Source organism: Lepidochelys kempii, chromosome 12 (genome assembly GCF_965140285.1).
Source record: "Lepidochelys kempii isolate rLepKem1 chromosome 12, rLepKem1.hap1, whole genome shotgun sequence".
Lineage (NCBI taxonomy): Eukaryota > Metazoa > Chordata > Testudines > Cheloniidae > Lepidochelys > Lepidochelys kempii.
The window spans coordinates 2,630,624-2,657,787 of NC_136391.1; the positions used below are offsets into that span (position 1 = coordinate 2,630,624).

General features: G+C 49.5%; 1 protein-coding gene across 1 annotated transcript; it reads left to right on the forward strand.

The window, feature by feature from the left end:
- Nucleotides 1-587: 587 nt before the first annotated feature.
- On the forward strand, nt 588-24,913 carry LOC144929172 (uncharacterized). The gene is made up of 5 exons (XM_078848156.1): nt 588-834; nt 1,745-1,852; nt 2,412-2,501; nt 3,236-3,339; nt 22,818-24,913. The coding sequence occupies exons 1-5, from the start codon at nt 588-590 to the stop codon at nt 22,917-22,919; spliced, it is 651 nt and encodes a 216-aa protein (XP_078704282.1). The 3' UTR covers nt 22,920-24,913.
- The last annotated feature ends 2,251 nt before the right edge of the window (nt 24,914-27,164 follow it).

Below are 27,164 nucleotides of genomic sequence, written 5' to 3' on the forward strand. Positions count from 1 at the left end.
AATGGTTTCCTGGAGAAGTCCGGACTCCTGGGATCTGGTCCTTCTCTAGCCTGGACAGGATAATAGCCTGGGACGGCAAGAGGGGTCTGCTTGTCCAAAGTGATGGATGGTCTTTGTGACTGACCCCACTGCTCTAAAAGGAGGAGACTCCCCGGGCATTGCAGCACCAGGGATGATGAGGGGGGACGTTGGGAGCAGATCGTGCAATGAACTCCTGCCAGTGTGTGTAGCTTGCATTCCCTGCACCCCTGTGGGGGGAGGAGGAGCTGCTCTGGCTGGGGCAGGGATGGGGAGGGACCAAAAAGGGCCATTAGTGAGAGGCTGCCTTGACCCCAGACTCACGCCTGCTCCCCACTCGGGTCCAGGATGGCCAGGATCCTGAGGATGTTCAGGAAGAAGGCTCTGCAGGTGGCCCCAGAGCCTGAGGGAAGCAGCTGCCATTTTCCCCAGGAGCAGAGGGGCCCCTCCATCCCCGCTGGCGGCGAAGCAGCTCCCGGCCAGGCCAGGAGGTGGAAGTGCCCAGCCTTCTGGCAGAGGAAACCCGCTCGCAGTGCAGGCAGCTCAGGGCCCAGTGGAGCTGGCCCAGGATGCGGCTGGGCAGGTGTGACTCCGCCCAGGAGGGGAGCTGGGCAGGGTGGCTCTGGGGCTTCTTGTGTGGGAAGCACCAGCCCCAGGAGCCAAGCCCCGATTTCCAGCAGGAGGCATCGTCGTGCCCGATCACTGAAGACCTTCCAGCCTCCCCAGGGCAGGAGGTGGAGGATCCCTGTCCCAGTCCCAGCAGCTTCTGGGACCCTGGCAGCAGGGAGGCCGATGGGCGCTGCTGCTTTGTGCCAGGTGAGGAACCAGGCTGAGCTCAGGCAGGGGTGAGGACAGGACTGTGAGCACCCTGGGTTCAGGCGCTCTACCAGTGCTATGCGGGTTGGGTCCCCAGCCCAGGTGTCTGGTCTGAGCCATGTGAACCCTACTGACACCAGCAGCAGCAAGGGAAGCTGGGGGGGGTGGGGTAGAGGGAGCTGCTTCCAATTTGGGCCCTGATGCTCCAGGGGGGCAGGCACCTTCCAGGGAGTCCAAGACAGTGGAGGGGGGGACTATCTGCTAGGGGCTCCTGAAGCTGCTGGGGGCTGAAGGCATCCCTGAGAGGGGGGAGTGCAGGGCCTGATCTGTCCTGGGTCCCTGAAGGAGGACATTAACCCTGCTGTCCCCACCACACCCCTTCCTTCCCCCAAGTGGCAGCTGGGGTCATCCTGTCCCCTCCTCTCCCTGGTGCAGGGACCCACAGGGATTCAGAGGAGGAGGAGGAATAGGTAGACATGGCCACAGGAGGCTGCTCTCAAGATCATCTGAGAGCAGCTCCAGTGCAGAGGAAAGGTACAAATATTCCCCAGCTGGGCTGAAACCGAGATTGTCCTGCCCCTTCCCAGAATCTCATCCCCCCGCAGAGGGTCTTGTCCCTGATGATCCACCACCCCAATGGGGACCTTTCTCCTCCATGATCTGAGACCCCCCAAGATGGGGGTGTTTGTCACACACCAGCCAGGGGGTCTCCTCCCCACATAGGCAGTGTCCCAGTTCTGACCCTGCTTGTGTCGGAGTAGTGGGTGATTTGGACAATGGGCGGATCCCCAATATGCCTCACTGGGGCCTGAGCCCTGCAGCTGGTGTGGCTGGGGCAGGGGGGTCCGTGGCTAACTGGCTCTCTCTCCCCTAACCCCACTCCTGGTGAGTGCAGGATGAGGCCCAGCAGCTCAGGTTCCTGCCCGCCATCCACCCCGCGTGTCTTGCTGCACAGAGGAGAGGGCAGGACACACTGGAGCCGCCCTGCTGCAAGGTGGCTGTGGTGGAGAGGACTGTGGTGAGCGAGACACAGTGCCCAGTGGCTGGAGGGAGGAGAGAGACATGGGAAGGGCAGGGGGTCTCCCCGGGCCAATGGATGGGGGCTGGGTGGTGCTGTAGGGGCAGCTGATGGCAGGGATTGCTGGGACTGAGGTTTGGGAGAAATTTTGAGATTGGTCACTCGTGGGGAGTGAGGGAATCGTGGGGCTGGAGGGGCAGCTGAGGCTGGGGGGACAAGGAATCAGATGGTCTCAGCTCAGTACTTGGGATGGTGTTGGATGTGGGTTTTGACAGGGAGGAGGGAAGAAGGGGAGTGGGACCGAGCTGGGCAGGAATCCTGGGAGGGGGCCAAGTTTGATGGGCAGGAAGGAATCGGAGGAGTGGAGGAGGCAGGTGGGGGGATCCTGCTGGCTCTGTGGGGCGCTGGCTGTGTAATCTCTGAATTGGGAAGTGTCAGTTGGGCCCGAATCTCACATGCTCCTTTGTTTCCTTCGGGTCTCACAGGAGCTCATTGAGGAGCTGCCTGATGACTCTCCAATTTTCCTCAGTCTGACCCATGGCTCTCCCTTGCTTTGCAGCCTCTGCACAAGGTCATGCCAGAGCTCCTGGATGCCATGCTGGGGAACCTGCTGGCAGAGTCCCCAGACAGACTCCACTACAGCTTGAAGGTGAGTCTGAGGAGGAGGCGCAGGGGGCAATTTTACCTTAACTCGTAGGAGGACTGGTAAGGAGAGACTGGAAGATCCATTTTCCAGTCTGTCCTCCTAGCTGGGTCCCAGTGAGCTGCCCTTGTTTGGGGCAGTTGGTTCAATGCAGCCTCAGGCCCTTCCTCCTTGAAAGGACAGAGGAAGGAGCTGGGACTTCAAGCCAGAGCTCTGCCTGGTTCTGTTGAGCACTAACCACAGGGCCCCTGGCTGGTTCGGGGAGTGAAAGTCTGAACCCTCCCTTCCCCCTGTGAGATCCAGGATATGGTCCGCCGAAAAGAGGCACAGGCTCCTCCCTATAGAAACAGGAGGACCACAGGAAATCAGCCCTTCTCTGCGACGGGCCCTGAGATTTCTGCGGGGATTGTGCTCACATTCAGGCCCTTCATCCCACCAAGGACTTGAGAGCTGGGGAGGGGCAAGGGGTCTGTCTCTTTCCCGGTGAGCTGTTCAGGAATCAGGATTTCAGGGAGGATGGGACCAGCCCCAACATCGAACATTGTCCCGATCTAGAGAGACAATGACACGTTGTGACCTGCGGGATACCAGCATCGTCCTGGGGGCAATAATCCCCTTCTAAAGCTCTGCAATCAATGACTCAGATATTCCCCCCTGAGCACAATGTCTCAGCCCCCTGGGGATGGGGAGGGGCTCATTGGCACAACTCATTGATCTTGACCTGCCTCCTTCCCCCACAGCCATCAACTTCTGGATCACGTCCAGGATGTCCCAGGAGAGAGCCAGGGCCATAAGGAGCAGCACGGCCCTGCTCAGATTCACCATCACCCTCCCTGAGTTTGACGTAAGTGACCTCTGACCCCAGCTTCCTGACTCCCGGCATAGGCGAGCTGGCTCCGATGGGCTGTAGGATCTGCTGCTGTAGGGGATGTGAATTAGGAGTGTTCCCCTTGGGGCGGCAGAGTCAGAGCAGGGAAGGAGCTAAGCTTGAGTCAAGTTCTTCTTTTCCTGGTTGGTGGTGATCCTGGGCCTTTAAGGGGACCCTGCTCCAGCCCCTGCTTCAGCCAGGTTCGTGCATGGCCTTGGGTCCCTTCTTGGCATCCTGGAGCAGCTCTAGGCTCCTTTGGCAACGGAGAAAATTAAGGGTCTATCTCTAGTTTCTCTCCCCCAGCATCTCCTGCAGAGGGGCCAAGGGGAAGGAGACTCCTGGCCCAGGGGAGATGGGGAACTGTCAGGAAAATGCTGATGGAGTCCCCTCTCTTCTCCCTTCCATTAGAATTCAGCAGAGTTCCCTAGGATCAGTCACCGTGTGGCACAAGTCTCTCTCTGTCTTGTTCTCTGTTCTTCTCCACACACACCCCCCACACACCCTGCAATTCTATTGGGCCAGGCATGCAGCGAGGACTCTGCCCTCTGTGCAGCCAGCAATGGGATTGGAAGGACACAGACTAGAATGCAGCTAGAATGACGAATGTGTGTGTCTCTCTAGCTCCCAGGGCTGACCATCCATGAGGTGGAAGATCTGTGATGCTGGGACTGGCACCAGGACCATGTCAGGGCATGACACAGCTTAGGGAGTGGGGCTGGCTGGGTTCTCTGCAGTGGCTGCCTCCTAAAAGAGCCCACTCCTTATTTCCAGCTCAGAGTTCCCTATCCAGCCCCCAGTGGGAGAGGCTGATACTAAAGGTCCCACGCTGGAACCTTGCTAGTTGCAATGATTTGTGTGTTTGACATGGATCCATTGCTAGTGGCATAAGGAGAATCCCTGGGTGGGTGAGTTAATGTAGGATTATGGCTCTGGGTGTCCCTCCACTCTGTGTCTTCCTGGCTGATACCCAAGGGTCTGAGAGGAGAGGACTGGGTCAGCGAGTTACTATTGGCTGGCCAGACCCTTGTTAGATTCCCTGCTCCCTGGAGAAGCAGAGAAAGGAGGTGGGGTTTGCTCAATGCGATCACCAGTCAGGAAGCATGTCAAGGCTGATTCCCTACTCTGGCACTTCGAGTGCAGAAGGTGGAGGCCCACAAGGATTCCAAAAATTAATACTGGCCGCTCCAGGCTTGTATTAAATTCCCAAGTTTACAGCTTTACTCTGAGCTTGCCTTGGTAAATGCTGCCACCACCCAAGTGAAAAACTGCCTCTCGCAAATCCTGGAAAAAACTCACTTGGGAAGTTTTCCCTGAGGCCCCCTTGGCTTTTCCACCCCTCTTTTGGGGAAGCCGAGAAAGAAAACAACAAAAGGGAAACCCAGCTTTTGCCAGCAGCTAATTGAAAAACATGTACACAGACCTTTTAAGACACAAAACCAATCAGGTTCTTTAAAAAGGTAAATTTTATTAAAAAACAAAAAGGAAGAAAATCCATCTGGAACTTAGGCTTTTGCTAGATTTTAAAAGAGCAATTCCAAAAATTAAGCATCCAAAATAGCTTTCTTGGGGGTTCAGCTTAAAGGTTACAAGCAAACAAAAGCATCGGGGGTAGCACAGAGGAGATCCACAAGCCAAAATAAAAAATAAACCTGATTGTGTCTAATTAAACATTCCCTATTGTGACATTATTGACATAATCTGGGACCGTACAGATCATCGTTGCAACCAGGTCCTGTAGTGGCACCAAATCTTATATAAAGGGGGTCAAATGAGAAAACTTTCTTCCCTCTACAGGGAATAAGGCTCCCTTCTAACACTCTCCTGCTGCTCCCTGGCTATGCTGTATCACACTATGAAAGATGAATTTTCATACCTGGTTCAAGCCTTACACACCATTGCTGCCCCGTATTTCCTTCTCCAGAGAACAACAGACAAAGGGAAAGTTTCTTTCCCAAATTTAAAAGTTCTACCTTCCCATTGGCTCTTTTGGTGAGGTACCCACTCATTTTCTTTTACCTGTGGGCTTGTTAACCTTGACAGGTAAAGCAAGCAGAGAAAAGACACCAAGAGGGATTTTACAGCTAACTGGTTGGCTGGGTGTTCATAAGCGGGGGCTACCCCGCCCCCCCCTTAATTTATCACAAAGCAGAGTGCCCCAGCCTGGGAACTGGGTAGGAGACTCAGTGAGCTCCAAAACCACTATAGATCACATGCGCCCACCTCACATCTCCGAACCTGTCCAGGGAATGGCAGAGTGTCTGGACCTCAGCCACCATTCCAAAGAAGCCCACTGTCACTGACCCGTGTTGCAACTACTTGATGCACAGGTAGAAAATCAAAGCCTCCCCTTCACACGACTACTGTGAGAACATCCGAACCCTCGAACACCCCATAACACAGTGTTCCGGAATTGGAGTCCAAGGTGAAATGGGGGATCTGCACAAAGTCATGGAGGAGGCCTAGGAATGGCTCCTGGACCTACAAGAGCGTCTACAGACTTGCTCTGCAGACTTGACATGAGAGAGACTGTGAGCTTGTCCCCTCTCCCACAAACTGAATTGCTGCCCCAGAACAAAAGGTTCATAGGCACATCTGTGTGGTGGGAACAGGGGCCTGAGTCTCCTTGTCTGTGTCATGTTGTAGTTTGGATTCCCCTCGGAAGAAGCCCAGGAGCTGTAGACACCAGACCCAGCTACTAGAGAAATCACTAAATTGGGGGGACTAGACCTTTGTTCTGCCAGCTCCAACCCCTCTGCCCCATGCCTCTAGCCACTGAGGTGCAGGAGATCTCCCTGCTGGAGCAATGCAGGGTCCCCTGTCATTGCTGTGAGCTGCACACCAGAATGTGTCTGTTCCCATGCACCGAGAGCCATTTCTAACCCAGCCCTGCCCCTGCGATAAATTGCCCTCCACAAAGAACCACTACAGGCTTTGGATTCCTATGTGCCGGCCACCTTTTACTAAGGGGGCTTCCCTGAGCCAGGGGCCCCTGAGCCCCTCCAGGGAATGAGATGCCTGCGCTGCAGCAGGTGTGCCCCTGGGCCACTAGAGGGTGATGCCGTCCCAGCCCCAGGAGCCTGGAGCTGGGCAACCTGTTAACGCCGCGCGTCCTGATGACGCCCTCCCCCAGTCTCCACCCAGGTTGGGAGGTAAAACTCTGCAGATGAACTTTCGAACTCTGGGGCTGCCCTGACCAGGGACAGAGACTTTTGCGTCATTGGACTTTTGGGACTTTGGGTGATTTTGGGTTGCTGGACTCAAGAACCAAAGGGAAAGGACATGCCCCAATTTGCTTGGGGTGGGTTTTGCTCATGGGCTGTGTTATGAATTCTGTTGGTGGTGTTTCCCCAACATAATGCCACATTGTTTCTCTCTGTTATGAAAAGGCTTTTGCTACACTCAGACTCTGTGCTTGCGAGAGGGGAAGTATCGCCTCTTGGAGGCGCCCAGCGGGGGTGGTATATATTTGTCCCAGGTCACTGGGTGGGGGCTCGAGCCGGTTTTGCATTGTGTTATTGGAATGGACCCCCTAGATACTGAACCCGGCCCTTGTTGCTGCCAACTCTGACGGGCAGAAGGGTTACATTCTATTCGACATTGGTGAGGCCTCATCTGGAGTACTGTGTCCAGTTTTGGGCCCCACACTTCAAGAAGGATGTGGATAAATTGGAGAGAGTCCAGCGAAGGGCAACAAAAATGATTAGGGGACTGGAACACATGACTTATGAGGAGAGGCTGAGGGAGCTGGGATTGTTTAGCCTGCAGAAGAGAAGAATGAGGGGGGATTTGATAGCTGCTTTCAACTACCTGAAAGGGGGTTCCAAAGAGGATGGCTCTAGACTGTTCTCAATGGTAGCAGATGACAGAACGAGGAGTAATGGTCTCAAGTTGCAGTGGGGGAGGTTTAGATTGGATATTAGGAAAAACTTTTTCAGTAAGAGGGTGGTGACACACTGGAATGCGTTACCTAGGGAGGTGGTAGAATCTCCTTCCTTAGAGGTTTTTAAGGTCAGGCTTGACAAAGCCCTGGCTGGGATGATTTAACTGGGAATTGGTCCTGCTTCGAGCAGGGGGTTGGACTAGATGACCTTCTGGGGTCCCTTCCAACCCTGATATTCTATGATTCTATGATTCTATGTTACATTTTTGGGGGCTCGTCCGGGATCCCTGGGTCAGTACCCCCTCACAAGCACCTGTTGAGTGATCCACTACATTGGGAAACAATTTATATTTTATTTGTTTGTGCTTATATTGTGAGGAAATTACTGTTTGTATAATGGCTAATACGTCAGGTTTATTGGGCCCTGGCTCAGCAGCTTCTAGCTCAGAGGTTGCAGCCTCGGCCGATGATTGGACAAAAGCTCTGGAGCAAACATTGGAAAAGGTTGTGCTGTCCCATGCTGCATCAAGCTCTTGTGGCAAGTTAAGGTTATTTGCTGGGGAGGAGGAGTTTGAACCCTGGTTGGAGCATACCACTGAAATGCTGCAAGAGTGGGCCGTACCAGATGCAGAAAAGCGAAGATGCCTCATAGAGAACCTTGGCAGCCCAGCATTAGATGTGATTCGCACCCTGAAGCTCATTGACCCTGGGGTCAGTGTGAAGGACTGCCTAGAGGCCCTTGATCACACCTTTGGTAGCGTAGAGGGCCCTGAAGACAGCTACTGTAAGTTCCTTAATTCCCGACAGCAAAAGGGCAAGAAGGCTTCAGCCTACATACAGAGACTGGAGAGACTGCTTCAGAGAGCTGTCATGAGGGGAGCAGTGACTGCTGAGCAGATGGATCAGACCAGACTGGCTCAAATTGTAAGAGGAACTCAGTATCAGAACCCGATTCTATTTCATTTCCAGCTAAGAAAACGACAGGAACATCCCCCAAGTTACTCCCAGCTGATAAAAGAGGTCAGAGAGGAGGAAGAAAGGCAGGCTGCCAGTGAGTTTTGGGAAGCCCAGACATCGGAGCCAGCCATCACAACACCACTGCAAATGGCCAGTGTACTGATGGTGAGCACCAGAGAGGAACTTGCCCAACAAATGCAGGTCCTGACGGAACGGATAGCTGAGCTGCAAAGTACCGTTGACCGAGTTAAGACTTCCAGGAATAAGGAGCCTCAAACTGTGGCGATTGAGAAGCCCGCACTTAGAGCCACCATCCCACCCAGGCGAGGGGGGAAAGGTCAATTCTTCTGCTAACAATGTGGTCAGGATGGACACAGTGCTGCCAAGTGCCGTAATGAAAAAAACCCCTCCTTAGTGTATGGAAAGCTGAGAATCAGTTGGGAGAGATCCGGTAGCTGCCAGAGGGTCTGGGGACGGGCACCCCCCAGGCCTGCAGGATTTGAAGATTCCCCCAGAAAAGAATGTCCAGCTGGGATCCCCGCAGGACTGATAGGGCCTCGAGCAGAGGTCATGATGAGGATTGAAGGGGTGGAGGGTAAAGCAGTCCTTGACACTGGATCTCAAGTGACTATTATATTTCAGTCATTCTACCAACAGATGCTTAGGCACCTGCCTATACAGCCACTGACTGGCCTTGGCCTGTGTGGCCTCAGCATGGATGAATACCCCTACCAAGGGTATGTCATCGTGCACCTGGAATTCCCAGAGGAGGTTGCTGGGGTAAGAGAAGAGGTAGACACAGCTTTCTTAATATGCCCTGACCCTAAAGGGACTTCTGATGTGTCTGTGCTGATAGGGACCAACTCCAGTCTCTTCAAGGTACTCGCGGATTACTGCAGAAGGCGGGCTGGGGACCAGTACCTGAATACCCTAATGATCCATACGCTTTGTGCTGAAGCCTATAGGAAAATTGAGAGCGCTAAAAGGGACACATCTGAGCTACCACTTGGGGCACTGAAGTACGCAGGCACGACCCCCTTAGTAGTGCCTGCAAGGACGGAGCAAGAAGTGCTTGTCATGAGTACCTGGCTGAAAGGCAGTAAACGGACGTTAGCAATGATAGAGCAGCCGATGGGAGGAGAGCTCCCTGAAGGAGTGCTGGTCCCCAGTGGAATCATAACCCTATCTGCTGAAGCCCAGGAAAGCATGACTATACTGATTGCTAATGAGATGAGTCGTTATGTTGTTGTGAAGCAAGGACAAAAGATAGCAGACGTCTTTGAGCCTGAGTCAATTGTAAAACCCCAGTGTGAAACTCAAGTTCCGACAATAGACCCAGCAAAGTTTGACTCTGGAGATTCACCAGTGTCCGAGGAGTGGAAAGATCGCCTGAGGAAGAAACTTTGTGAAAGATCCAAGGTGTTCTCACTGCATGAGTGGGATGTGGGATATGCAAAAGGAGTAGAGCACAATATCAGACTACATGACTCTCGATCTTTCAGGGAGAGATCTAGGAAGATTGCTCTCTCTGAGATGGAAGATGTGTGACATCATCTTCAGGAGCTGGCTGCAAATGGCATCATTACAGAGACTCGCAGCCCATACGCCTCACCCATTGTGGTAGTCGGTAAAAAGAATGGGAAAATCCGGATGTGTATTGACTACCGCACCCTAAACAGCCGTACTGTGGTCGACCAGTACACTATGCCTCGAGTGCAAGATGCCTTAGACTGTTTGCTGGGAAGACAGTGGTTCTCTGTGTTGGATCTTCGAAGTGGATACTACCAGATCCCTCTGGGAGAAGAAAGATAAGGAGAAGACAGCCTTCATCTGCCCATTAGGGTTTTATCAGTTCGAATGCATGCCCCAAGGGATTTCTGGAGCACCTGCCACCTTTCAATGTCTCATGGAGAAAGTTGTGGGAGACATGAATTTAAGAAAGTGTTAGTTTATTTGGATGACCTGATTGTGTTTGGAAGAACATCAGAGGAGCATGAAGAAAGACTTCTTAAAGAGCTTAATAGGTTGGAGGATTATGGTCTGAAGCTTTCAATTGACAAATGCCAGTTCTGCAGAACCTCAGTGAAGTATGTGGGTCACATTGTGTCCCAAGAGGGTGTGAGTACTGATCCCGATAAAATAGAAGCACTCACTACATGGCCATGTCCAAGTAACTACAGAGAACTCAAGACCTTTCTCGGATTTAGTGGCTACTACCGCAGATTTGTGAAAAACTATGCTACGATTGTAAAGCCTCTGAATGATCTTACCAGGGGACACCAGTCCAGCAAGAACAAATCTAAGACCAAGAAAAAGGGGAGGTCCCCAAAGCCTCCTGTGCAGAGACACTATGGCCCCTTCGAACCATTTGGGCCACGGTGGGATGAGAGATGTGAAAAGGGCTTTTCGAGAAATCATTACTTGCCTAACTCACGCTCCAGTCCTAGTTTTTGCTGACCCAAACAAACCATTTATCCTGCATACTGATGCCAGTTTGGAGGGTCTGGGAACCGTCCTGTACCAGGAAGTGGAAGGCAAATGTAAACCTGTAGCCTTTGCCAGCCGAGGATTGTCTGATAGTGAAACTCGCTATCCCACCCACAAGCTGGAATTCCTGGCCTTGAAATGGGCCATCACTGAGAAATTTCAAGACTACTTATATGGTGCTCAGTTCCAGGTATGGACAGACAACAATCCACTGACTTATGTGTTAACAAGTGCTAAGCTGGATGCTACAGGGCAGAGATGGGTGGCTGCCTTGGCTAGCTATGAGTTCAGCATTCAATACCGATCAGGGAGTAGCAATGTAGATGCAGATGCCTTGTCCAGGCGTCCGCAGGCTCCAGAAGTTGCTGTGATACCCACAGATGGAGTGAGAGCTATTTGCAATGTGAGTCGCCGAGAGCCAGAGGCCCATGAGACCCTTCAGGGATGTGTTGCAGAAGCTTTGGGCCTGCCCCCTGAATACATGCCTCTGCTTCAGTGAACTATATTGCATTAGACCAATCTCCCTTGCCCATGCTCAATGCGGCTGACTGGCAAGAAGCCCAGTGTCAAGATATTGACATTTGTGATACACTACTTGCCAAAAGGGAGGGGCAAAGCCCAGCTGCGGTTGTCCCACCTAACCCGGAGGGTAAACTACTATTGAGAGAATGGACCAAACTAAAACTGATTCAGGGAGTGCTACACCGAATGACCACCGACCCTTTACAAAAATAACGAGCCCAACTAGTACTGCCAAAAGAGTACAGAGCCCTGGCCATGAGGGCCCTGCATGATGACTTTGGGCATTTAGGGATGGAGAGGACCCTGGAACTTATTCGTAGTAGGTTCTATTGGCCCAGAATGGCTGAAGATGTTCACAGGAAATGGGAGACTTGCGTTCGATGTGTTCAAAGGAAAACTCTGCCCACGAGGGCTGCATATCTCAAGAACATCACCAGCACCAAACCTTTGGAACTGGTATGCATTGATTTCTTGTCTGTAGAGGTAGACGAGGAATGCTGGGAACATTCTAGTAGTGACTGACCATTTTACACAGTATGCACAGGCATATCGCACACGTGATCAGAGGGCCACCACCATCGCTCGAGTATTGTGGGACAAATATTTCTCAGTCTATGGATTCCTGGCTCGGATACACTCTGATCAGGGGCGGGATTTTGAGAGTCATCTTCTGAAGGATGTGCTAAAGATAGCAGGAATTAAAAAATCTAGGACAAGGTGATCCTCAGCCAGAGAGGGTAAACCGAACCCTATTAGATATGTTGGGAACTTTGCGACCAGAGCAGAAGGCAACCTGGAGCCAGCATGTCGCATTTCTGGTGCATGCCTACAATGAAACAAAGAACGATGCTACGGGAGTCACCCCATATCTCTTGATGTTTGGGCGAGAACCAAGATTACCCATAGACTTGTGCTTTGGTGTATCAGAGGATGGAGATAGCTATGAAACTCATCAGCAATATGTATCCCGACTAATAGAAAAGCTGCGGGATGCTTATTACTTAGCTACTGCTGCGGCTCGGAAGAACGCAGACCGCAACAAACATTGATACGATGCTAGAGTGCATTTGCAGGAGCTCCAGCCGAGGGACAGAGTCCTGCTGCGAAATTTGGGTATTGCTGGCAAACACAAGATAGCTGACAGATGGAAGGCAATACCTTACCTGGTGATGGAAAAGCTGGGAGACCTGCCGGTCTACAAGATCAAACCTGAAGAGGGTCCAGGGCAAATAAAGACAGTGCATAGAAACCTTTTGCTCCTTGTGGGGGAATTAGTAAGTACCCCTTATGAGCTGGGCTACAACAGGGCAACTGGGCAGGATAAAGGTGCGAGACCAAAGCCACCATCCAACATGGACAGCCAGCCCCCTGCAGCTAACCTACCCCCATGCAGCACATCCGAGAGTGAGTCTGAGGAGGAAGACACAACTTTGGTGTATCCTGGAATGGAGACAAGATTTCAGTCTCGATCAGCTGAACCAAACAAGAGGTTCCCCTCTTCAGCCCTAAACCCCATGGCGGAATTATTTAGGCCCATTTCTGACACCCCTGTGCCGCTGATGGGACCCCCGTGTGATGACACACACAGGTTATTGGACAATGGGGACAGACAGGTAGAGGATGTCCTGGGCACCTTGGACCCTCCAGTCTTAGAACTAGAAGTGCAGGGGCCTACGCCAGTAGCCAAGGGACCCTCAAAGGAAGCCTCTCCATCCATCACTCAAGAGGATGTTTCCCCTACCATGGCAACAGAGAGTCTCACTAGACGTGACAGGGTGATAAGACCAGTAAAACGGTTAACTTATGATGCACCTGGGGTGACTAGTGAGGAGCCAATACATTTAGCACACAGGCTTGTGGAAGCTAAAGAGGGCTTCTTGAGGCCCTTTGGAGGAAACCAATGAGTTGGTATAAAGGAAGTGTGATTTGTTGGGATGACAAATTCTTGGCTGGGGGGAGGATGTAAGCAGAGTCAGGATGAGCTCCACCCTGACATCTGGTGGTGAGGTGTGGCAAGTTGTGGAAAAGAACTTCAGGGGCTGATCTCATTTGCATAGGCACACCCACCCTGCCTGGAATGAGGCCATAACTGCCCAAATGGTCACTTTGGCTGCTGTGGGATCTCCAGTGTCTCTGTTATTGGGGCAGGAAGAATAAATTGTTATTACCCTGATTATGGGAATCAAGGACAGTGGAACTGTACTCGGCCTTTTGTTATGATGGAGGGACTCGCCATCACCTAAGTAGCATTCGCTAGGCAAGGGACATGGGTTCCAAAACTCTGTGAGTTGAGAGAAGCTGAGGATAGGTATTAACACTTGGTGGTATGGGCTCCCTTGTGAGGGCCTTACATGCTAATTGCACTTCCTCCTCTCTCCACTGTGGAATATCAGAGCTGATTTTGATTTCATTAGAAGTCTAGTCACAGGCTGCTGAGCTGAATTCACTGTGGGCTAATGGTGCACCAGCACTGGGGCTCCCCTGCTACAAGCTGAATTCACCTAAGAGCTGAAATCACTGAGTGTTGTGTTAAGTAGTGGGGGAGCCTGAGGCTATATGGTGGAGCAGCTTGCGGGATGGCGAGCAGAGCGGAGCGGCTTGCGGAGCAGCTTGCGGGATGGCGAGCAGAGCGGAGCGGCTTGCGGAGCAGCTTGCGGGATGGCGAGCAGAGCGGAGCGGCTTGCGGAGCAGAGCATTGCGGCTTGCGGGATGGTGAACAGAGCAGCTTGTGGAGCAGAGCGGTTTGTTGGATGCCTAGAGCAGCTCGTGGGGGTGGCTGGCAGAGCGAAGCCCCATGGAGAGATGGGGCCATCAGCTTTGGACCACATAAGGTGCCCCTTAAACCCGTGCCCCCCCCCCCCCAATCTCCACCCAGGTTGGGAGGTAAAACCCTGCAGATGAACTTTCGAACTCTGGGGCTGCCCTGACCAGAGACAGAGACTTCTGGGACTTCGGGTGATTTTGGGTTGCTGGACTCAAGAACCAAAGGGAAAGGACGTGCCCCAATTTGCTTGGGGTGGGTTTTGCTCATGGGCTGTGTTATGAATCCTGTTGGTGGTGTTTCCCCAACATAATGCCACATTGTTTCTCTCTGTTATGAAAAGGCTTTTGCTACACTCAGACTCTGTGCTTGCGAGAGGGGAAGTATCGCCTCTTGGAGGCGCCCAGCGGGGGTGGTATATATTTGTCCCAGGTCACTGGGTGGGGGCTCGAGCCGGTTTGCATTGTGTTAGTGGAATGGATCCCCTAGATACTGAACCCGGCCCTCGTTGCTGCCAACTCTGACAGGCAGAAGGGTTACAGGACAGTACTATTGCTCCTGGGAAGGGCAGGAGAGTCCCCTAAGTGCCCTCTGTGAGCCTTTCCTGCCCCACAGTTCCCAGTGGCCTTGTGTCCATGTCCCCCGCGTGACCATCCAGAGCTGCTCCCATTACTGGCAGCCTGGGAGGCCAAGGACTGACCGGTGATGGCGACTGACCAGGCAGGGCTGAGGCACATGGGTGGGGGAAGCATGTCCCACTGCTGGCAGGGCTGGACCCGCTCTTGAGAGAACGGGAGGATTCAGTCAGCAGGGGCTGCGGCTCTGCCCCATTCACCAGGGCTGCCATCCTGTGGCTTCAGCTTTAGTCACCGGGGTGACTTGGGGAAAGGTCAACCTCCCCGCAACCCACTTCACTGCTGCCAGCATCCCTTCTGTCCCACCCGCTAGAGTCCCCTCCCTGCCCTGAAAACTTGAGCTGTGTCCCCAGGTGGGTTGGAGGTGGAACAGCTGTCGGAGGTACTGAGGGGGAGGTGACAGGACACCCGACACCGAATGACCACCGACCCTTTACACCCTCACCCGACAAGGAGCAGGGTTGGCACTGGAGGTCACTACAGGGGACAAGACTCCATCCTGGGGTCAGGAGGGTGAATCCATCCCTCAGAGGTGGGCAGGGGCTGGGTGGAAATGCTGCTGGTTCCAGGTGCCGTTAATCCCCCCTGATTCCTGGGGGCATCTGAGTCTCTGACAGGTTCTCGTTCCCTTGCAGCAGGAGGACGTCACGGCCAACGTGATGCGCCAACTCTGCATCATCTGGCACTTGAGCCAAGGTCTCAGATCCTCCCCCCAGCTGTCTTCCAGGCCCTGGGATCTGTCACAGCCTCCCAGACGGGCGCAGCCTGCAGCTGAGCCACCTCAGAGAGCACTGGGGACAGATCCAGGGGCTGCGAGTTGTATGGGCCTGTGGTGCCTGGCTTCAGCAAATTCAGGGCCCAGGGGGCCTGGCTCCACCAGTGTTTGGTGCTGGGTCTCTTCCCGGCCCTGTCTGCCACCCCCGCGTTCCTCCCCTGGAGCGTCCCCCGGCCGCTGCCTCCATGCACCTCCTTCCCGAGCGTCCCTGCCTGCCCTGAGCAATGGGCTGCACTCCCTCACTGGCCGCTGCCGGCTACAAGGGAGCGGCTCCAGGGGCAGGCTGAGGCGGCTGCTGCGCCAGTGGAGGGAGGGGGGACATGACAGCCCACCCCACCCCCCCATGGCAGGTGACTCCAAGTCGACTCCGGGGCGGGGTGGGTATTCTGTCTGGAGCTCCTGAGAAGCAGCCTGGGGGGCTTGGGTGAGTGTTGTGCTGGAAGGGCCCCCCCACAGAGGTCGCTGCTGCCAGCGGAGAGAGGGCTGGCGGGAGTCCTCTCTGGTCCCCAGCCCCAGGGCAGCCTGCCTGCTGCACCCCAACACTCTGTCCCATCCCAGAGCCTGCATCCAGCACCCAAGCTCAATCCCAGAGCCTGCACCCCAAACCCACTCCCGCAACCAAACTCCTTCCCAGAGCCTTAGACCTGTTCTGGGCACCACCAAAAATCATACAAATTATACAAACCTGCCACCCCTGGGCAGGTCACCTCATCCTACCAAACCAAGCAGTGCTGGGTCTCAGAGAGGCTTACATGGGAGGAACCGCACTCCTTCATGGAGGTAAGATCCATTTACTAATAGACTCATAGAATCATAAAAAGAAAAGGAGTACTAGTGGCACCTTAGAGACTAACCAATTTATTTGAGCATAAGCTTTCATGAGCTACAGCTCACTTCATCGGATGCTGTAGCTCACAAAAGCTTATGCTTAAATAAATTGGTTAGTCTCTAAGGTGCCACAAGTCCTCCTGTTCTTTTTGCGGATACAGACTAACATGGCTGCTACTCTGAAACCTGTCATAGAATCATAGACTTTAAGGTCAGAAGGGACAATTATGATCATCTAGTCTGATCTCCTGCACAACGCAGGCCACAGAATCTCACCCACCCACTCCTGTAACAAACCTCTAACCTATGTCAGAGCTATTGAAGTCTTCAAATCATGGTTTAAAGACTTCAAGGTGCAGAGAATCCTCCAGCAACTGACCCATGTCCCATGCTGCAGAGGAAGGTGAAAAACCTCCAGGGCCCCTGCCAATCTGCCCTGGAGGAAAATTCCTTCCCAACCCCAAATATGGTGATCAGCTAAACCCTGAGCATGTGGGGAAGACTCACCAGCCAGACACCCAGGAAAGAATTCTCTGTAGTAATTCAGATCCCACCCCATCTAACATCCCATCACAGGCCATTGGGCATATCTACCGCTAATAGTCAAAAATCAATTAATTGCCAAAATTAGGCTATCCCATCATACCATCCCCTCCATAAACTTATCAAGCTTAGTCATGAAGCCAGATATGTCTTTTGCCCCAACTGCTTCCCTTGGAAGGCTGTTCCAGAACTTCACTCCTCTGATGGTTAGAAACCTTCGTCTAATTTCAAGTCTAAACTTCCTGATGGCCAGTTTATATCCATTTGTTCTTGTGTCCACATTGGTACTGAGCTTAAATAATTCCTCTCCCTCCCTGGTATTTATCCCTTTGATATATTTATAGATAGCAATCATATCTCCCCTCAGTCTTCTTTTGGTTAGGCTAAACAAGCCAAGCTCTTTGAGTCTCCTTTCATAAGACAAGTTTTCCATTCCTCGGATCATCCTAGTAGCCCTTCTCTGTACCTGTTCCAATTCATCCTTCTTAAACATGGGAGACCAGAACTGCACACAGTATTCCAGGTGAGGTCTCACCAGTGCCTTGTATAATGGTACTAACACCTCCTTATCTCTACTGGAAATACCTCGCCTGATGGATCCCAAGACCGCATTAGCTTTTTTCACGGCCATATCACATTGGCGGCTCATAGTCATCCTGTGGTCAAGCAATACTCCGAGGTCCTTCTCCTCCTCCTCTGTTAGTTCCAACTGATGCATCCCCAGTTTATAACAAAAATTCTTGTTATTAATCCCTAAATGCGTGACCTTGCACTTTTCACTATTAAATTTCATCCTATTACTATTACTCCGGTTTACAAGGTCATCCAGATCTTCCTGTATGATATACCGGTCCTTCTCTATATTGGCAATACCTCCCAGCTTCGTGTCATCCGCAAACTTTATTAGCACATTCCCGCTTTTTGTGCCAAGGTCAGTAATAAAAAGATGAAATAAGATTGGTCCCAGAACCGATCCCTGAGGAACTCCACTAGTAATCTCCTTCCATCCTGACAGTTCACCTTTCAGTGTGACCCCTTGTAGTCTCCCCTTTAACCAGTTCCTTATCCACCTTTCAACTTTCATATTGATCCCCATCTTTTCCAATTTACCTTATAATTCACCATGTGGAACCATATCAGATGCCTTACTGAAATCGAGGTAAATTAGATCCACTGCGTTTCCTTTGTCTAAAAAATCTGTTACTTTCTCAAAGAAGGAGATCAGGTTGGTTTGGCACGATCTACCTTTTGTAAAACCATGTTGTATTTTGTTCCAATTACCATTGACCTCAATGTCCTTAACTACTTTTTCCTTCAAAATTTTTTCCAAGACCTTGCATACTACAGATGTCAAACAGGCCTGTAGTTACCCGGATCACATTTTTTTCCTTTCTTAAAAATAGGAACTATATTAGCAATTCTCCAGTTGTATGGTACAACCCCTGAGTTTACAGATTCATTAAAATTTTTTGCTAATGGGCTTACAATGCCAGTTCCTTTAATATTCTTGGATGAAGATTATCTGGGCTCTCCGATTTAGTCCCATTAAGCTGTCCGAATTTGGTTTCTACCTCGGATGTGGTAATATCTACCTCCATATCCTCATTCCCATTTGTCGCCCTACCATTATCCCTAAGCTCCTCATTAGCCTCATTAAAGACTGAGGCAAAGTATTTGTTTAGATATTGGGCCATGCCTAGATTATCCTTAACCACCACTCCATCCTCAGAGTTTAGCGGTCCCACTTCTTTCTTTGTTTTCTTCTTATTTATATGGCTATAGAACCTTTTACTATTGGTTTTAATTCCCTTTGCAAGGTCCAACTCTACTTGACTTTTAGCCTGTCTCACTTTATCCCTACATGTTCTGACCTCAATAAGGTAGCTTTCCTTGATAATCCCTCCCATCTTCCACTCCTTGTAGGCTTTCTGCTTTTTCTTAATCATCTCTCTGAGATGCTTGCTCATCCAGCTTGGTCTACAACTCCTGCCTATGACAGGTTTCAGAGTAACAGCCGTGTTAGTCTGTATTCGCAAAAAGAAAAGGAGTACTTGTGGCACCTTAGAGACTAACCAATTTATTTGAGCATGAGCTTTCGCGAGCCACAGCCCACCCCATCGGATGCACACCGCGGAAACTACAGCAGACTTTATATACACACAGAGAATATGAAACAATACCTCCTCCCACCCCACTGTCCCGCTGGCAATAGCCTATCCAAAGTGATCATCAAGTTGGGCCATTTCCAGCACAAATCCAGGTTTTCTCACCCTCCACCCCCCCACACACAAATTCACTCTCCTGCTGGTGATAGCCCATCCAAAGCGAGGTGGGAGGAGGTATTGTTTCATATTCTCTGTGTGTATATAAAGTCTGCTGCAGTTTCCGCGGTGTGCATCCGATGGGGTGGGCTGTGGCTCACGAAAGCTCATTCTCAAATAAATTGGTTAGTCTCTAAGGTGCCACAAGTACTCCTTTTCTTTTTGCGAACTCCTGCCTATGAATTTTTTCCCCTTTCTTGGGATGCAGGCTTCCGATAGCTTCTGCAACTTTGACTTGAAGTAATTCCAGGCCTTCTCCGCCTTTAGATCCACAAGTTCTTCAACTTCCCTAACTAATTTCCTTGATTTTTTTTGAAGTTAGCCCTTTTGAAATAAAAAACCTTAGTCACAGATCTATTTTTGTTTATCCTTCCATTTAGTTTGAACTGAATTAGCTCATGATCGCTCGAACCAAGGTTGTCAGACATTACAAGACATGGTTGTAGGGGACAATGGCCACAGTTTAGTGGGCATGAATTTAAGCAGTTCGCAGTGGTTTAGACGTGCAACCGCTAGTCCCTATTTTTCCAATTGAACAGGCTGGTGGGAAACTATGTCAGAATAATAACATGCCTATGAAAAAGAATGCAGAGTCGGACTCTGATCCGTATTTAGCACTGTTAAACTACAGAACAGCCCCAATGAAGCATAGGCTGTCACCTGCTGACATTTTGTTCAACAGAAAAGTGAAAACAAAAATACCTGCGCTGTTGGAAACTGCAGTCAGAGTCACTGGGAACTTTGGGGAGCCTAAAGGGTCAGATTGGACCTCTGAATATGGAATTTTGATATTCTTTTACTTAGAAGTTACAAAAGTAATGCCATTAGGAAATAGATTACTTGGGATCATGCACTGAGCCAAGCTAAAGGCGAGAATCATCTTCCAATGTGTTACAAGCTCTGTCAAAGAGAAACATAGTTGAAGGGCAAGAGTGTCAATGGAGTCCCTATTGACACCTTACCACATTCCACTTCTAAGAAGGGTAATTCATCCCCTTTCCCCTTCCTCTTTCCTTAAACTCCTCCTCTGAAGCTATGATACTGAGCTCATACATCAAACTGCAAATAAAATTAATCCCAAAGAGGTTTCAAAATATGTTTAATCCTAAAACAAACAGGGCACTCTATCTCTTTAAAGGTTGCAGGGAAAGTCACAAACTAGGTTGTGGTTTAAATTTTGTGTTGAGGTAAACACAGCCCTGTTAGCTACGAACAGTCAGCCTGAACATTTAGGGGTGCCATTTAGGGGGTGGCAAAGGGCTCCTGCCCATCCTCTAAATTTCAGACAGATCTGCCCAGCACATGCCCAAGCTGCAGGCACAGTTCTTATCTGCCGGGCAGCCTGAGTGTGGAATGTAGTGAGTTCTGCAGAGGAGAGGTGCTGCTCCCAGCCTGTTTCCCAGGAGCAGGGATTCATAGAATATCAGGGTTGGAAGGGACCTCGGGAGGTCATCTAGTCCAACCCCCTGCTCAAAGCAGGACCAATCCCCAGTTAAATCATCCCAGCCAGGGCTTTGTCAAGCCTGACCTTAAAAACTTCTAAGGAAGGAGATTCTACCACCTCCCTAGGTAACGCATTCCAGTGTTTCATCACCCTCCTAGTGAAAAAGTTTTTCCTAATATCCAACCTAAATCTCCCCCACTGCAACTTGAGACCATTACTCCTCGTTCTGTCATCTGCTACCATTGAGAACAGTCTAGAGCCATCCTCTTTTCAACTACCTGAAAGGGGGTTCCAAACAGCTATCATATCCCCCCTCATTCTTCTCTTCCGCAGACTAAACATCCCCAGTTCCCTCAGCCTCTCCTCATAACTCATGTGTTCCAGTCCCCTCATCATTTTTGTTGCCCTCCGCTGGACATTTTCCAATTTTTCCACATCCTTCTTGTAGCATGGGGCCCAAAACTGGACACAGTACTCCAGATGAGGCCTCACCAGTGTCAAATAGAGGGGAATGATCATGTCCCTCGATCTGCTGGCAATGCCCCTACTTACACATCCCAAAATGCCATTGGCCTTCTTGGCACCAAGAGCACACTGTTGACTCATATCCAGCTTCTCGTCCACTGTAACCCCTAGGTCCTTTTCTGCAGGGAGTCAGTAATTTGTTTAAAACAGAGGCGGGGTGTTAGAAAGGGCTGGTAATTAAACCAAATAAAGGATCTGGAAGTCCTTAGATGAGCCTGAAAGCATTGCCAGGCACTCCAGTTCCTAGATCTGTAATACAGGAATCCCTCTGCATGGGGATGTTGAAAAGATACCACAGGGGATGAGCAGTGTCATCAACATAGCAGAAATACAGCCAAGGTTACATTAAAAAAAGAGGGAGATGTCAGGGGGAAAAGAAGGGGCCAAAACCAAGGGAAGGGCTAGCAGTGGTACAAAAAAGTTCCCACTCTACCTGTGGTACTTATGTGGCCCCATCACCGCAGTATCTGAGCGCCTCACAGTGTCTAATCTATTTCTCCTCATAGCCCCCCTGTGAGGTAGAACAGGGCTGTTATCCCCATTATACAGATGGGGCACTGAGACCCAGAGAGACTAAAAGGCCAGATTTTCAAAGGTATTTAAGCACCTAGCGAGATTTTCAAAACTGCTTAGAAGGTTAGATGCTTTGTAAACCCCACTGGAGGCACAGCTGCATCTTTGGGTGCCTAAAAACCATTGAAACTGTCTTCTAAGGCACTGGCCTGAGGTCATACTGGAAGTCCATGGGGGAAGTAGGGAAATGAACCCAGGTCTCTCAGGGTTAGCACCCTATCTACTGGATCTGCCTCTCTCTGCTGCAAAAAAAAAAAAAAAAAAAAAAAAGGGAACTCCGCTAGATGGGAGTAAAACCAAGGTGGCCAGTTCTCTGAGATGCCAGCAAGCGGTCCCAGGCACTTGGGAAGGATGTCAGGGCTGACAGCATGCAAAGCAGCACAGAGGTCAGGTAGATGAAGAATGAGAGTCAGCTGAGAGAAGATCACTTAACCCCCAAGGGATGGCAGGTTCTGCCCCATGCTGGGTTGTAGAGTTTTACATTTTAACTGAAAACCATCTTTTGTCATTTTTTGTTCTCAGTTTGAGAAAAGGAAAGAATGAGAAAGTGTCGTCTGAGGATCAGATGTGTTTATGCCTCAAATTCTTAGGGTTTCAGCTGTATCCAGGCCAATTCCAAACAAAAGAACAGAAATTGCATCCATAGAGTCCATAAAGTAGATGGTTACCGTCATGATTTGTATTATTCACTGGGACCCTCCATGTGCTCAGCACTGTTCACAAGATGCCAGAAAATATACTCCCTGAGCCAATGTGTATAAAACATGTAGCCCTGGATAAGATGGCTCAGATAGTTAAGTATGAGGTGCATAGTTATTGAGCACATGTTAATATCTATGAGTGGAGGCACTGTCAGCAATAGAAGTTTTACATGATTAAGGACTGGAAAATTTGACCCTCTAACTTTTTTTCAAGAAGAAGAGCTGCCCAGAGCTCCTGTGCCTGTTTATTTTCCTTTACTGCCTGCAGTGGCCCTGAGAGACCTCAGAAGACTCCATTTTTTTTCAGCTTTAATATGTGGAATTTTCTTGGTGTTTGGTTTTAAATATTCTCCTGTGAGACCTGCAACTCAGTCGCTGGAGTGTTGTGTTTAAGCCCCTTCTGGAAAGGAACGAGCCTTTAAACAGGAGTGAAGCCGTGCTGCCAACTGTCATCATTTTGTCAGGAGTCTCATGATAATTATTGTTTTCCTTAAATCCCCAGCTCCTGGAGTCAAGTGGAGATGTGATGATTTCAGCCTTCCTTCTGAAAGAAAAATGTCAGGTTTCCAGCCCTCGTGGCTTTGGAGAAAGTTTTAAAATGTGACCCCAGTGCCCCCTTAAGGCTCAAAACGCAGAAGGCAAATGAAAAGAGCCCCACCCCATCTGTTATTTTTACATAATCTCATTTTTAAGCCAATCGCATGATTTTTGGTGAGTCTGACTCATGAGTGTGAAATGGTTCTGGGTGAGGACAAAGTTCAGCCACCAGGTTCGCTGTGACATTATCGGGGACACTGTTCCTCGTGGCTCAACTTTGTCCTCACCATAACTATTTCACATTTGGGGACAATGTATACCTTCAAACCAGTGGCACTGCTATGGGTACCCGCGTGGCCCACAGTATGCCAACATTTTTATGGCTGACTTAGAACAACGCTTTCTCAGCTCTCGTCCCCTAATGCCCCTACTCTACTTGCGCTACATTGATGACATCTTCATCATCTGGACCCATGGAAAAGAAGCTCTTGAGGAATTCCACCATGATTTCAACAATTTCCACCCCACCATCAACCTCAGCCTGGACCAGTCCACACAAAAGATCCACTTCCGGGACACTACAGTGCTAACAAACAATGGTCACATAAACACCACCCTATACCGGAAACCTCCTGACCGCTATTCCTACCTACATGCCTCCAGCTTTCACCCAGACCACACCACACGATCCATCATCTACAGCCAAGCTCTACGATACAACCACATTTGCTCCAATCCCTCAGAGACAAACATCTATAGGATCTCTATCAAGCATTCTTAAAACTATAATACCCACCTGCTGAAGTGAAGAAACAGATTGACAGAGCCAGAAGAGTACCCAGAAGTCACCTGCAGGATAGGCCCAACAAAGAAAATAACAGAATGCCACTAGCCATCACCTTTAGCCCCCAACTAAAACCTCTCCAATGCATCATCAAGGATCTACAACCTACCCTGAAGGATGACCCATCACTCTCACAGACCTCGGGAGACAGGCCAGTCCTCGATTACAGACAGCCCCCCACCCAACCTGAAGCAAATACTCACCATACAACAAAAACACTAACCCAGGAACCTATCCTTGCATCAAAGCCCGTTGACAACTGTGTCCACATATCTCTATTCAGGGGACACCATCATAGGACCTAATCACATCAGCCACACTATCAGAGGCTCATTCACCTGCACATCTACCAATGTGATATATGCCATCATGTGCCAGCAATGCCCCTCTGCCATGTATATTGGCCAAACCGGACAGTCTCTCCACAAAAGAATAAATGGGCACAAATCAGACATCAAGAATTGTAACATTCAAAAACCAGTAGGAGAGTACTTCAACCTCCCTGGACACTCCATAACAGACTTAAAAGTCACCATTCTTCAACAACAAAAAGTCTTCAGTGAGAAACTGCAGAACTGAAATTAATTTGAAAACTTGATGCCACCAAATTAGGCCTGAATAAAGACTAGGAATGACTGGGTCACTACAAAAAGTAATTTTCCTTCTATTGATATTCACCCCTTCTTGTCAACTGTTGGGAATGGGCCACTTCCACCTTGATTGAATTGGCCTCGTTTAGCACTGACCCCCCCACTTGGTAAGGCAACTCCCATCTTTTCATGTACTGTGTATATATATCTTCCTACTGTATTTTCCACTCCATGCATCTGACGAAGTGGGTTTTAGCCCATGAAAGCTTATGCCAAAATAAATTTGTTAGTTTCTAAGGTGCCACAAGAACTTCTCATTGTTTTTGCTGACTCAGACTAAACACAACTACCACTCTGAAACGTGATAGATCAGAGGTTCTCAAAACTTCTTTTGTTGATGGACCCCTTTTCAAATGCAATGTTAATCATGGACCCCTGACTGAGAAATTGATTGACAAAATAAGTTTTGGATGTTTGGCTGTGTGTGTGTGTTCTCTCTGCATGCTGTACTGACTCTGGCCAGATAGCCCGTACAGCAGGCTCCGATCGAACTGCCCAATAAATCCACAGAATCAATTTTCACCGAAGGAACTTGGTCAGGTTTATTGCTGACAAAGCACGGTGTTAATGTCCTGGCTCAATGGTTACAGGTACACTAACAGATGTATGCTCATGAGAATGCACCAGCTCAGTGAATGGCGGGACTTTCCATTCTCCTCTCAGCCAGACAAAGACATTGCCTCTGAGATACATCTTTATACATTGATACAAACAAATTACGTATCACCTCTCTGATGTAGCTAACCACCACCCATTACCTTGTACCTGGTGGTTTGATCAAAACATTTCTATCCGTCATGCTGTCGTCCTGACCTTATCTTTAGGATGGGTTAGTGTGTTTATTATCTTTGGGGTGTCAAAGTTTGACTCAGACTCACAATTTATCAGACCACTCTGTTTTATTAGCAAAGCTGCTCTGCTAATACATTTAGAAGTGAGCCCCCCAAGTGGGGCTTGTGTCTTTTAATTTATACAGTTTTTTGGAGAACAAGTTACAGAGAAGACTAACAAATTTATTTGAGCATAAGCTTTCATGAGCTACAGCTCACTTCATCGGATGCATGCAGTGGAAAATACTGTGGGGAGATTTATATACACAGAGAACATGAAACAATGAGTGTTACCATACACACAGCAACAAGAGTGATCAGGTAAGATTACCAGCAGGAGAGCAGGGGGCGGGGGGGGGAAACTTTTGTAATGATAATCAAGGTGGGCCATTTCCTTGCAACAAAGCCCGTTGCCAACTGTGTCCACATATCTATTCAGGGGACACAATCATAGGGCCTAATCACATCAGCCACACTATCAGAGGCTCATTCACCTGCAAATCTAACAATGTGATATATGCCATCATGTGCCAGCAATGCCCCTCTGCCATGTACATTGGCCAAACTGGACAGTCTCTACATAAAACAATAAATGGAACCAATCAGACGTCAAGAATTATAACATTCAAAAACCAGTCGGAGAACACTTCAATCTCCTTGGTCATTCCATTACAGACGTAAAAGTGGCAATTCTTCAACAAAAAAACTTCAAAAACAGACTCCAATGAGAGACTGCTGAATTGGAATTAATTTGCAAACTGGATATAATTAACTTAGGCTTGAATAAAGACTGGGAGTGGATGTGTCATTACACAAAGTAAAACTATTTCCCCTTGTTTATTCCCTCTCCCCCCCCGCGCCCGACGTTCCTCAGACGTTCTTGTCAACTGCTGGAAATAGCTCACCTTACCTGATCACTCTCATTACAGTGTGTATGGTAACACCCATTGTTTCATGTTCTCTGTGTATATAAATCTCCCCACTGTATTTTCCACTGTATGCATCTGATGAAGTGAACTGTAGCTCACGAAAGCTTATGCTCAAATAAATTTGTCTCTAAGGTGCCACACATCCTCCTTTTCTTTTTGCGAATACAGACTAACACGGCTGTTACTCTGAAACAAGTATTAGTGTACAGCAGAAATGGTTTATCAAAATCAGGTCTAAATCAGGCTCTTTATTAACATTTCCTTAATTTTCTGAAGTTATTTTTCCTCTGATGTTACTCTAATATAGACACTAATGCTTTCAATGGTGTAATCACCTTGGCATTTAGCCATGAGAGCAATGTGGTGGTGTGCCTCAGCTTCCCTTTCTATACAGCAGACTGGATTTGTTAAGGTTTCTCTGCTGTGCCAAGGTCCAAAATTGCTTACAGGTATCAGTTGTAACATTTCACTATCATTAAGCTCTCTAGCATACAGTGTATTTTTAGGTATTATTCCCAATATGTTTACAGGCTTTTTATCAGTCATACACATTGTACCTTTTTACCAGGGTTAACATCAAAATCAAATACCTCAGAGGGCTTAACCTTAACAGTAACACCAAATTTGTTACAAATGTGAATGTTTATAAGTATCTTGGTTATATCATGCCTCTTGTTTCACTTGAATCTTTTGGGTGTGTCCTCTGTGCTAACAGCTATGGGCAAATATTCCCCCTCCCTTGTCAGCCAGGTAGATTGTATCAACCCAGACACTAGCTTTCAAATTTTCATCTGCTACCAATTTCAAGGCTGGACACTCATTCTTCCCATCAGCAGGATCTGGTCCCCTTTCCCCCACTCCTTTCTCCTAGAGGGTTGCAATCTGAACCTCCTTGCTTACAGGACTCCCTTTGCTGCCTAGGTGTGTCCGCCAACTGCAGCCCCTCTGCCCAGACACTGTTCTGGATACCTGCTTTTGGATCTACCACCACCACCAACTTGGAGACTGGATTCTGTTTTAAAGAGATACCAAACATAGCCAAAGTCCTGAAGACAAAAA